General features: G+C 40.8%; 1 protein-coding gene across 13 annotated transcripts in view; it reads right to left on the bottom strand.

The window, feature by feature from the left end:
- The window catches only part of PROM1 (prominin 1), a 109,542-nt gene extending 96,266 nt beyond the window's left edge, over positions 1 to 13,276 (bottom strand). For all 13 annotated transcript variants that reach the window (XM_067468974.1, XM_067468970.1, XM_067468966.1 and 10 more), the window contains exons 1-4: positions 13,172 to 13,276; positions 6,481 to 6,623; positions 3,099 to 3,179; positions 786 to 1,201 (exon numbers count right to left, since the gene is read on the bottom strand). In XM_067468974.1, coding sequence (XP_067325075.1) covers positions 786 to 1,008 — 223 coding nt within the window. In that variant the 5' untranslated portion in view covers positions 1,009 to 1,201; positions 3,099 to 3,179; positions 6,481 to 6,623; positions 13,172 to 13,276. The remainder of the gene's footprint in view (positions 1 to 785; positions 1,202 to 3,098; positions 3,180 to 6,480; positions 6,624 to 13,171) is intronic.
- Positions 13,277 to 13,738: the final 462 nt, after the last annotated feature.

Raw genomic sequence — 13,738 nt, forward strand, 5'->3', positions numbered from 1 at the left:
GGCCCGTAGCCAGGATTTTGATTCCGGGGGGGGGGGGGGGGGGCTGAGTTTGGTTTGGCGGGAACTGAGTCTGAGTGAAAGAGGGTCTACCCTAGCAAACCTTTTGTATTGTTACCCCAATACCCCCATGCATATGGGATATATTGAGCATGGTGATCAGATCATGATATGAATAAACATAGTTTAAATAATGTACCAGTAAGGCCTTCTCGCGGACCACCATCAGAATTCCAGGGCAGGCTACTTGCCTGCCATGGAAGTTCAACTCCCATTATATACAGTAGCATAGTAAAATAGTGTCTCTTATATAAAATGGCATATCTATTCTACATACTTTCAGGGCAGCAAATTTATATCTCAGCTATTACATTTCACCTAGACAATTACATCTGTCTTTACCCTATATAGTAAAAGTATTAATTTTGACATAATGACATTTCAATGCTCAAAAGTATCAACTATTGGGGAGGATGGAGTTGTTCCAGAGCATTCTGAATGCCTCCTCAAGTTCACACAGTGTGTCCTTTCCTCCAGGCTTCCCAACTTGAGCATCCACAAGATGTTATAATTTCTACAGTTTTTCCTGCATTCTTCTCCTAGACTTCATTCTCATTTGGAAAGGGTTCTTTTTTTGTAATAAAGCATAGTTTCGGTCCAATCTATTTAGAGAATAAGCCTTTGGCATGCCACATATTTCTTTCAACACATCTCCTTCTTCACCAGATTTGTCATTTCAAGCTAAAGTTTCTTTTACTTTAGAAAAAAAATTAAGATCAGGTGCTTACCTTGAGGGAAATAGTTTGGTTGCACTAAATAGAGAAAAGCATGGACAATTCGGAACAAAATTCCTATTGCTCCAGGTTCATGGTATGCGCTGGTATCATATGTCTTTGAGGGAACAAACCCAAAATCCAGAGCATCAGAAGGCGGTTGGTGTAAAGGCTGCACTTCAGAAATTGTTCTCCCACAGAGCAACAAAAGAAATAATAAAGAGAGCTCCCCTGCCATGTCTGACAAAACTGTGTAAAATGAGGTAGATGGATAGGGGAATAAAATCTTCAACACATATTACTTCACAGCAGGAAACTCTAGTAAGTGAAAGAGGAAAATCTTCTCAGTCCTTTGCTCAATGCAGAATGTGTGCTCACTTCTCAATGCTTTGTTTGGCAGCACCTCATCGGATTCAGTTAGCGCTCCATTTCTAGCAAAAAAAGGAATGAAAACAGCTATGTAATAAGTGTCATCTCACGCCATGAAGGAACAATGATGTGAAATGTATGCAACCTCTAGTGAAATTTCTACCCATACTACCCTATTAGAAAGCAAGGCAGACAAAGCTGATCTGTGCTCCGAAGCATCACAAGAAGAAACTGTTAAAAAGGGAAGAGAAAATTGCATACAAATCTCTCATGTAACACTAAGTGTTTCAGGACAAAAAGAACAGAAATGAACCAAAATTATGAGAAACTTTTAGCCATTGTGAGAAAATTTCAACAGATGAAAACTACCGTTTGTTGCTCAGTCTTTCAGTAGACACAGAAACAGGGTCACAGATGGCAGCAGGCAGACAGACCCCAGAACAGACATTCTGACATGTCAAGGAGCCACTAACCATAGGAAACAGCTTTCCATGTTCTGTAAACTCTTTCCAGATTAATTCATTTATGTGCAAATTAATAAAAAGAATTCTGAGTTATGCCTTTGTTAATTATATTTTTATGGAAGACTGGAATGTGGTCATCCCCCTTCAATAGTTTGGAAATTAGTGATAAACGTATTAAATCTGATCAAGGTATGCTACCGAAATAGTCTTGTAAATAGTCTGAGATTAACAGATGTTTGGAGAATCGAATATGGGGATGACACATATTCTTCCTGGATATAAACAACTCACTTTCCAAAATATATATTTTTTTGGTTTCTAAATATTGGGACCATGGATTCCAAAATTTGAGATTTCATCCAAATCACTCTCAAACTACAAACCTATACTTTTTAAGGTAAGGCCTTATAATTTAAGCATATAATTTAAAAATATAGCACATATATACACTTTACACTGCACATCTACCTGGAATCACTTTCACAAATGATTTCAAATTTTAAAGAAAAAGTGGCATTGCTTCCGTAAACTACATTATTTTCCAAAATTATCTTCATTCCTTCTAAATATGAAAGCTGATATAGCATCTTTCTGACTTCAGTCATGCACATCCAACGGCTCCTAAAATAGCTCAATCAACAAGAATACAGAAGGTATACGAATGGGAACTGGGTTGTGTATGAGTAGAGCTCTCTATTTGGAGACCTGTAAAAGTTTCACAGGTTGACTGAGTATTTGGGAAATGGGACTGAATTCCTTCTTTTCCCACTCCCTTACTATTTCACTCTTGAGTGGCAGTCTTATTCTGTCTGAAGGACTATCACCGTTCTCCACCAAACTATTGAAAAAGATCTGAACAGCTTTCCTTCAATGATTAACCACCTGATATTGAGACATAATGGTAAAAGCTTTATAAATTTCCTATTCCAATAACTCCAAGGACAATTGAGAAGGTTCATATTCCGAAGTAGCCATTCTGATATTATCATAGTTAAAGTTACCAACTTTCAAAACAGAAGTGTTTAAGAGCTAGAAGAGAAAGCTCCATGCTTAAAGGTATGCAAGACAGCCACAGCCCAGAAAGCTTTTATATTGAATTTAATCTTCATTACCTATGAAAAAAATCACCGAAAACAATGAGTACCTAACTTTAAAACAAATAATAGTTTAGAAGCAATGGATGCAAATTACAGGAAAAGAGATTCCACCTGAACATTAGGAAGAACTACCTGACTCTAAGAGATGTTCAGCAGTAGAGCTCTCTGCCTTTGATTGTGGTAGAAACTCCTTCCTTGGAAGCTTTTAAACTGAGGATGGATGGCCATTTATCAAGGGTGCTTTGGTTGTGTGTTTCCTGAACTGCAGCGGATTGGACTAGATGGCTCATGACATCTCTTCCAACTCTATGATTCTATTCTATGATTCGATGACTCTAATTTTGAGATTATATTAAAATTTAATGCAACCCATTGAAAGAATTTAAGTCACTACTTGCCTGGTTTCTCTGGTTACTTGAGTAATAAAGTTTCTGAAGCATTAGAAGAAGGTTCTCTTTTTTCCCAGCCTCAACATAAATCTGTAAGGAAAGGAGTACATTTTTTTCTAATAGATATAACAAATATAAACAATTTTTATAATCTGAACTATGCATAATATACACTTTATGCTATATATATGCACTCCACTGCTTACACGTCCATTCCATCCCTCTTCTCCCGCCTACCCAAGTAATTAAGTGAACAAACAAGGGTACAAACACTCATGCAGTCCTTTCCTTGCACTTCCCTGTCCCATTCCCTTCCCCCATCTGCTTGCTTGCCTATGAATGGGCATGGGAATGTGTGTCTGGTTGCCATGCATCATCTCATAATCTGTTTTCCTCCCAGAAACCCTGATGTTATTGATGTCCCTGTTAAAAATTCCATAGAGCAATAGAGGTGGTAGCAAATGGTTTAATCCATGAACAATCAATTCTGCAAATGTTTAACCCACACATGTGGAGGGACAACTGCAGTGCTAAGTAATAGTAGCATCAATGTGTGAGAAACAAATTCAGTCAGTCAAAACCTAGATAGCTGAGGAACTTTGTGTCAATCAGAAGGGTAAATACAAATGTTAAGTAGTTTTGATTAATGTGGAGAAAACTTCTATCAGAAAATTTATACTCCTGACAAGTCAGCAGTGCCAAAAACTGGAAGTCTTAAACACCGTTTGATGATGGTCATGTGTATAATTTAAATTATATATCATTTAAATAAAAAGTTGCAGTGAATAAATTGGGTCAAATGATAACAAATGCTTCTTGATCTAACAAACCATTCCTAGATTTGACCAAAAGCTCATAAAGTAACTACTTACTCCATAGGAGAAGGGAGCAAATTGACTCATACAGAAAAACATTGCAGGAACTTGGATACATGGTTGCACTGCTTTCATACTATTCCAACATTCTTGTGTTTTAATGTTCTCGTTTTGTTTTATTGTTACTTTCTGAAAACTGCCCTAAAGACCTATTTTAGGTTGAGGTATATTCTGTTTATAACAAAACAACAAATAGAAAAACCACAAACCAAGGCACCTGAAATGTCTCTGTGGTGGAAAATCAAATGTTACTGGAGATCATGATAGGAAAGTTAACATAGTAAGTGGGGTTTTGGTGGTATATTCTCATAACAAGGTTGTGTGATGGGAAACCTTTCTGTAAATGAAGCGATGAACCATAATTGGCTTATTAAAGCACAGTGAAAGCATCAAAAGAATGGTAATCCTAAAATTACTCCAGAAGCAAGAATTGCCCATCTTCAAACTGGCATCTGGTTTGCATTTCAGTCAGCAACCAAAATGTATGGATTATAATTTTGCTAATTGGAATAAAGTCAGTTATTATTTATAAAGCACTCCCCATGAGAGCGTCAGGCAGCAAGACATGAAACATTATTAAGCAACATAATATCATTCCTAGAACATTTCAAAAACAGTGCAAATGGAAAGAAGGTACCATATATGAAATGGAGGTCTCTGGTCTTCCCTCCTTCCTCCAAAGGTTTTGTAAACTGCCCTAACTTGGTAGAAGGAGAGGGGAAGAACAGTGGAGCTTCAGAGACCTCTGTTTTATAATTTTTAAACTGCCTTGCCTTCAGATAAAGGAAGGAAAAAATCAGTCCCAAATGGGGGTAAGACTATTATGTGAGGAAAAATAAAAAAAATATCAATAATGGCACCCAAAGAATGGGGGGTAAGACTATTATGCAGTGGAATTTGAGTCACTTCCTAGGCATGTCTCTCTCTGTGTGTGTGTATGTATGTGTGTATATATATCTCAATGGGTCAGAACAAACAGCTACATGGATGTTCTGTTTCATTTTCTTTCAGCCACAAAGATTCCCGGATCAATTCTACCATTCATTTATAGTGAAGGGGAAAAAATCTACTGGAGAAGCAACTGTCACATATGCTGTCCTACTGTTTTTGTAATAGGTGGGGTAGAAGGTTGGAGAGGCAACACCATATTTCACAGCAAAAGTGAAATAAGATCACTTTGGCCAGCATTGACCGCATATTTTGACTTTATATAAGGAATTTTCCAACCCATTTACTGTGTTCATGTACCCCACTTATATAACCTACCACTCTGCTAGGAAAACACATCACTGTTCTGTCAATGCCATCTTTAAACTGCATCCCCACCAACATTTATGCCACTTCTGGGGGACATATGCATGCCAGCTACCTCCATTCACTACCCTGTGTGTAGTGAATTTTCACAAACTAGCTTTATTATAGGAATGGAAAGCATAGATTGAAATATTTTTTTAAAATAATTTGAAATGTATTTTTCAAGCATTGGGAATCCTTGATAAAGACATTCATAGACTGGTAAGAATCCACACAGTTTGGGATTTATTCTGTGCAAACTCTGAACAAGAGTGTTTTGCTCAGTTATAGTATTTTTCATATAGGAAACAAACCAAAATTTTAGCTTCTCTACAGAAAAAAATGCTTGTGTAAAAATACCATGTTCTGTGCACACAAAAAAGGAACATTTGCACATAAGTCCCCAAAGTACAACATTTTCTGAAAAGTAAATATAAGTTTTAAAAAATGCATCCCAATCTTTCTTATAGCCAATTTAAACAGCAATATGAGAACTCCCATTCTCTGTTTCACTTTGTTTTAAAATTATGCATCATATAGCAGTTGTGTTGTGTGGAACTCTTGGATCCTAGATCTGATTGATGGGAAGAGACAAAAACAAGGCTGGGCATTTAACCAGTCAAAAGGGATTTGGTCAACTGACTGGTGAAGAAAATTTCCACCATTTATTTTTAATGTACTCACTGTACTAGAAAAGAAAACATTTTACTCGTCAACAGTAGTTAATTTGGGCTTTTAAATACATTTAAGAAGGAATGCTTTCATATTAAATCTGTAAAGAATTAATTAATTTTAATTTTTATAATACAATTGTTGCTGTGATTATATACTATTACATCAATGATAGTGGCTGTTTCTCATGAGCTATAGCAAATGTCTACTACTGGGCTGGCAGTGAAACAGCCTTTACTCCTGCCCTTGCCAAAAGATGACATCATAATGAAATTAGAGGTTTAAACTGTCATTAACACTGTGGCATTTTTAGCATCACAGAATATCTGACAGTGGCTGAACAGTTGGTCAGCTGATGACACTGGATTGATCATTTGATTGGTGTACTAATTCCAAAAATAAACAGGTAAACAGAACTTAATCCTGTAAATGAGAGATGACCATAAAGTTGGACAGTAATTTGGGTTGGAGTATATCCTAAGAGCACATTTTCCATAACAATATGTTTTTACATACCCAAAATAGGGCTTACAGAGTATCTTACCACTTACCCATTAGGAAAGTACTTAATCAAGACTGTTATCAATGCAATTAGTGTAGACAGACAGTAGCGGAAGTATGGATTGCCCCCACACCTTAAGCAGAGATGAGTGATTGCAGTCTGTATTTCCCGGAGTTTATCTAGTTCAACAACCTGGAAAACAAAACAAAGCATGAACCACTTAAGATAGAAGGAACTCTCCAATAAATATACATTTAACAGGGACACTGGGTATACAATTATGTTATAAAGACAAGTGCCTAAAAGATAAGCTGTACTTCAAGCTGTTTGGGATTTGTACTTCAAAGTCTAATTTAAAGCTGTAAAGAGAAGTTTTGTGTGCTTTATTACTGAGTACCAGACTGGAGCACTGTATCTATAAGGGTCCACAGTTCAGGAATAGAACACATGATCTGCATGCATAAGACCCTACTTTCAATTCCCTGTATCAGTTAATTAGAACATAAGATCTATAGTGCAGCAGCATTTAAGCTACACTGCGTTGTATAATAGGTGATGTTTCAAGCTGCTCTCTTTCAGGTCCCAGACAGTTCTTGTCAACAACCAGGCTCAAAGAGTTTCCACTACTGGATAAAAGGAGGATCAGAGAGCCAGATGATCTTTTTAAAAGGGAATAAACCAAAGTTTATATCTTCACCTGGAAATAAATAATAAGCTTAAATGAGGCAGAGCAGACAGTAGGTGCTCAAATAAGGACAGAAAGGAATTTGGAGGAAGAAAATGCAACTTCCTTTGTAACAGAAAGACACATGGACAAATTTCAGTGGCTATTAGTTCTGTAGGAGTGAGCATGGTGTAGTGCAGGGGTCCTCAAACTAAGGCCCACATTTCCCATTGAAATACTAATAAGTTTATATTTGTTAAAATTGTTCCTCATTTTAATTATTGTATTGTTTTTAAGTGTTGTTTTTTTTTGCACTACGAATAAGATATGTGCAGTATGCATAGGAATTCATTCATAGTTTTTTCAAATTATAATCTGGCCCTCCAATAGTTTGAGGGACTGTGACCTGGCCCTCTGTTTAAAAAGTTTGAAGACCCCTGATTTGAAGGCTGGATTAGGGAAAATGTGTCAAACGAAGGGCCCCTTTGCAAAATCTGACCTGCCATATCATTTGATGTGGCCCATAAGGATTTTGTTGCCAGGCCAACACAGTTACATTCTTACAATCTTACAATTACAGGCAGTCCCAAGTTACAAATATCCAACTTAGAAACAACTCATAGGTAAGAAAACTGCTGAGGCAACGGAAAGTTAGAGAAATCTTTCCTAGGAAGGGAAATTCACTCTTGAAAGAGTTATCACAGAGAAAAGGGATGTCCACTTGAAGCTGTCTCATCAATTCTTGCTTCCACAACAAGCCACATTTTTCAAAATCTAATTATCACAGGGACTGAAAGTGAGATGAAATCTCCTGAACAGAGGCACAGACATCAAAACCAACACACAGGGGTGACTCTTTCCTGTACTACCAAAAGCTTATATATATAAGCTCTTTATAGACTAGAGTCACACTTGTTCTGACTTACAAACAAATTCAACTTAAGAACAAACCTCCATCTTGTTTGTAACTTAGGGACTGTCTGTACAACCTGCCATAAGGCTGGTGTACCCCCCACTGAAAATGAGTTTTAATATCCCTGGGTCAGGATATTGGGGAGGTTCAAGTTCTGCTTAGCAATGGAATCACATTTGGTGACCTTGGGCAAATCACACTTTCAGCCTCAGAGGAAGGCAACTCCGCTCTAAACAAGCTTTGCCAAGAAAAAAACATGATAGGTTCATTGAAGGTTTGTCATCAGTGACTTAATAGGCCCTTCCACACAGTCATATAACTTAGAATTTCCAGGCAGGAAATCCCACAATATCTGCTTTGAACTGCAATATACGGCAGTGTGGACTCAGATAATCCAGTTCGAAACAGGTATTTGTGGGATTTTCTGCCTTGATATTCTGGGTTATATGGCTGTGTGAAAGGGCCAAAATGTACAGGTGAGTGAGGGCAAGCACATGCTTGTATACATACATTGACTTAAAACCCAAGCAACAACAAACCAACTTTGTTTCAAAATCATAAAGTCCAAACACATCCGAGAGGTCTCAGCCAGCCAAGCCTGTTACAGGTAGAGAACTAGAGGGCAAGAAAAGGGGAAGATATAATAATCTCTTTTTCTCAAATGATTGGAGGAATTGGGGGAGGGGGTGTTCTAGCAATCTTGTTCGACCAGACAACAACCTCATATCTACTTTGAATTCAACTAACACCACACATGGCTTGAAATCGTAATGCAGAGCAGCAAGCACTTCCCCAGGTTCCCGATGCTTTGCTTTTTGGATTTAATGATGATGGATCACTATTCCCAGAAGCTTTAGACATTGAGTGCTGGCAGAGTTTCACACAAAAAGTATAAAGTATGTGTTGTCGAAGGCTTTCGTGGCCAGAATCACTGGATTGCTGTGAGCTTTCCAGGCTGTCTGGCCATGTTCCAGAAGCATTCTCTCCTGATGTTTTGCCCACATATATAGCAGGCATTCTCAGAGGTTGTGAGACTTGTTGGAAGGTGATCAATTAGAGCATTCACACTTGCTTGAAACACACAAGAGTTCTTCCTCCTACCCTGGACATTCCACAGATATACAAACTCTACTTGCCTAGTTTCCAACAGACCTCACTACCTCTGAGGATGCCTGCCATAGATGTGGGTGAAACGTCAGGAGAGAATTCTTCTGGAACAAGTCTCTGGCCACTTGCAAAACTGCCTCTGAGATCTGCCTAAACTTTGTGCAGGCACAAAATGATTTCAAAGGGAGAACACACCCCTTTAGAAATCAATAGTCAGACTTTAACTATTGAAAGAAACACAAGAAAATGAGCAAGATTGCTGTTAATGACGAGCGACTTAGGCCCTTCCCACACAGCTATATAAAATCCACACATTGAACTGGATTATCTGGCAGTGTGGACTCAGATATTGTGGGATTTTCTGTTGATATTCTGCGTTATGGTGCTGTGTGGAAGGACCCCCAAATAACGCAGTTCAAAGCAGATATTGTGAGTGATCTACCTTGATATTCTGGGTTATATAGCTGTGTAGAAGGGCCCTTATTGTTGATGATGCGTGACTTGATGATAGCTTTCTTTGGCTTGGGGACAGGGCTGGCATCAAACTGGTCTCTCTTCAAAAAGCCTTAGGGTAATGGAAGCTGCTGGGATTGTGTGATTTTAGGTTTCTGATTAGTTTTTAAATGTAATTTTAATTGTATTTTAACTTTTACATTCTTGACACAAATACTTATTTAATGTTGAATTTTTGCATTCATATTTGCCTTCTTTTCAAATTCTATTGTGTTCTGTCATCTCACAGTTAGCCACCTCAACTCCCTATGGGGAAAAGGTGGGATAAAAACAAAGTAAATAAATAAATAGACTATCAAAGTCAGGGGACAAGAGGGAAAGGTAATATCACAATCATCACTTGACACTGAAAAAGTAATGATAATAATAATAATGCTTTTAATGTTGTTTTTAATTTAATGTATATCTATTGTTTAAAATTATTGTTATATAGTTGTATTTGTCTGTATGTCACGGCATCGAATTGTTGCCGAGTGTAAGCCACCCTGAGTTTCTCCCCCTCCCCTCCCAGGGGGATTGAGAAGGATGGGGTAGAAATTCTGTAAATTCCCTTCAATTGTGGTGCCCAGAATTGGACACAATATTCCAGGTGTGGTCTAACCAAGGCAGAATAGAGCATGGGTAGCATTACTTCCCTAGATCTAGACCAGTGGTTCTCAACCTGGGGGGCGGGACCTTGAGGGGGGTCATGAGGGGGTGTCAGAGGGGTCGCCAAAGACCATCAGAAAGCACAGTATTTTCTGTTGGTCATGGGGGTCCTGAGTGGGAAGTCTGGCCCAATTCTATTGTTGGTGAGGTTCAGAATATTCTTTGATTGTAGGTGAACTGTACATCCCAGCAACTACAACTCTCAAATGTCAAAGTCTATTTTCCCCAAACTCTACTAGTGTTCACATTTGGGCATATTGAGTATTTGTGCCAAGTTTGGTCCAGATACATCATTGTTTGAATCCTCAGTGCTCTCTGGATGTAGGTGAATTACAACTCCAAAACTCAAGGTCAGTGCCCACCAAACCCTTCCAATATTTTCTCTTGGTCGTGGGAGTTCTGTGTGCCAAGTTTGGTTCAATTCCATCATTAGTGGAGTTCAGAATGCTCTTTGATTGTAAGTGAACTATAAATCCCAGCAACTACAACTCCCAAATGACAAAATCAATCCCCCCTGCAACCCCACCAGTATTCAAATTTGGGCATATCGGGTATTTGTGCCAAATTTGGTCCAGTGAATGAAAATACATTCTGCATATCAGATACTAGCTGTCCCCTGCCACGCGTTGCTGTGGCCCAGTCTGTTGATCTGGAAAATAAAGTAATGAGAAAGTGTTGGTTTCTAATATATGTAATTTCTTTGTGCTTGTGGGTAAACAGTATTTCTTGCTGTTCTTTGTCAGTGTTGATGTGGAGACTGTCTGGTTTGCCCACCCTGGAACATGCAACGTATCATTGTCCTTCTTTAAGGGTCCCTTTCAAATCTATGATACTATATCTGTGTGTGAATCATATCGATCTATCGATCTATCTATCTATCTATCATCTATCTCTCTATATCTATGGCTGGGTGGCTCTTTGTCAGGAGGACTTTGATTACGTTTTCTTGCCCTGATGAAGGGGGTTGGACTGGATGGCCTTAAGTATTTTCTGTTGGTCATGGGGGTTCTGTGTGGGAAGTTTGCCCTGATTCTGTCGTTCGTGGGGTTCAGAATGCTCTTTGATTGTAGGTGAACTGTGAATCGCAGTGACTACAACTCCCAAATGTCAAGGTCTATTTTCCCCAAACTCCATCTGTGTTCATATTTGGGTATATGGAATATTCGTGCCAAGTTTGGTCCAGATCCATCATTGTTTGAGTCCACAGTGCTCTCTGGATGTAGGTGAACTACAACTCCAAAACTCAAGGTCAGTGCCCACCAAACCCTTCCAGTATTTTCTCTTGGTCATGGGAGTTCTGTGTGCCAAGTTTGGTTCAATTCCATCATTAGTGCAGTTCAGAATGCTCTTTGATTGTAGGTGAGCTATAAATACCAGCAACTACAACTCCCAAATGACAAAATCAATCCCCCCTGCAACCCCACCAGTATTCAAATTTGGGCATATTGGGTATTTGTGCCAAATTTGGTCCAGTGAATGAAAATATATTCTGCACAGGCATGTAGCTGGGGGGGGGGGGGGCTTGAGGGGCTTCAGCCCCCCCCCCCCCTCCGAAATTCTGATGGTGGTTCGCGAAAAGGCCTTACTGGTGCATTATTTAAACTGTTGTGTTTATTCATATCATGATCTGATCACCATACTCAATATATCCCATATGAATGGGGGTATTGGGGCAACGATACAAAAGCTTTGCTAGGGTAGACCCTCTTTCACTCAGACTCAGCCCCCCCCCCCAAAACAAACTTAGCCCCCCCCCGAATCGAAATCCTGGCTACGGGCCTGATTTTGCATATCAGATATTCATGTTACGATACATAACAGTTGCAAAACTACAGTTATGCAGTAGCAATGGAAATAATTTTATGGTTGGTGGTCAACACAACATGAGGAACTGTATTAAGGGGTCTTGGCGAGCCCCCAGTGGCGCAATGGGTTAAACCCCTGTACCGGCAGGTTCGAATCTGGGGAGAGGCGGATGAGCTCCCTTGATCAGCTCCAGCTCCTCATGCGCGGACATGAGAGAAGCCTCCCACAAGGATGATTACACATCAAATCGTCCGGGCGTCCCCTGGGCAACGTCCTTGCAGACGGCCAATTCTCACACACCAGAAGCGACTTGCAGTTTCTCAAGTCGCTCCTGACACGACAAAAAAAGGGGGGGGGGGTCTTGGCATTAGGAAGGTTGAGAACCACTGATCTAGACACTATGCTCCTATTGATGCAAGCCAAAATCCCATTGGCTTTTTTGCCGCCACATCACATTGTTGACTCATGTTTAACTTGCTGTCCACAAGGACTCCAAGATCTTTTTCAGATGTACTGCTCTCAAGCCAGGCATCATCGCCCCCCATTCTGTATCTTTGCATCAAGGCAGAAAATCCCACAATATCTGCTTTAAACTAGGTTATCTGAGTCCACACTCGGATAATGTGGGATTTTCAGCCTTGATGTTCTGGGATACAGGACTGTGTGGAAGGGCCCTTAGAGAAACCCAAAGGTAGACAGACCCGTGGCTATTTGAAGCAATGAGGTGCAGGGAAGTGCCCTGCTCTGAACGCTCATGATGACCCCCCACTGAGTGACCTTGGGCGAGTCGCGCTCTCTCAGCCTCAGAGAAAGAAGGCGGGAGCCAGCGCCTCCTCTCCCCTCGACGCACTGAGGAGGCACGCGCTGCTCTGGGGCCCGCAGGCAGCACGAGAGAGAGGCGGGGGGGGGGGGGCTCGCTCTCCCTCAGGCAAACCTTGACGGAAGGGGGCTGCGTCGCCCTCGGCGTTCGCGGAGTCCCACTTCTCCTTCTGCCACCGCCCCTTTCCCCACTGCAACGCACCCCTCGCCTCAAAGGGGGCTCCAACACCACCAGCCTCCGCCCCACGCCCCAAGGAGAGCCCCACTCACCCGAGCCCCGCTTCGCTTCTCCGCCGCAGCAGAAGCAGCCCGCTTCTCCTTCTCCTCCGCTTCCTCCTCCTCGCGCGCCCTGCATCTGCTCGCGCGCGCGCACCTTCTTCACACGCGCGCGCCCTCCCTCTTTGCCTCGCGCCCTCTTCTTCAGCGCTGGCGCGAGCTTTAAAAACCCGCGGAGGGCAAGGCGAGAAAGCGCTTGCTTTGCAGCTGCCTGCATGCAACCGCTTGGACCGATATTCATCAGTTTGTTCCTTGCTACGGCCAGAGGTCTGCCTGCCACCCTTCCTCAAAAGCCTTTCCCGCTATGAATGAATGAGACTTTGGGTTGTTGTAGGTTTTTCGGGCTGTATGGCCATGTTCTAGAAGCATTCTCTCCTGACGTTTCGCCTGCATCTATGGCAAGCATCCTCAGAGGTTGTGACGTCTGTTAAGGTAAAGGTAAAGGCAGTCCCCTGACATTAAGTCCAGTCATGTCTGACTCTGGGGTGTGGTGCTCATCTCCATTTCTAAGCCGAAGAGCCAGCATTGTCCGTAGACACCTCCAAGGTCATGTGGCCGGCA

Source organism: Anolis sagrei, chromosome 5 (assembly GCF_037176765.1).
Source record: "Anolis sagrei isolate rAnoSag1 chromosome 5, rAnoSag1.mat, whole genome shotgun sequence".
In the NCBI taxonomy this organism is placed as follows: Eukaryota; Metazoa; Chordata; class Lepidosauria; order Squamata; family Dactyloidae; genus Anolis; species Anolis sagrei.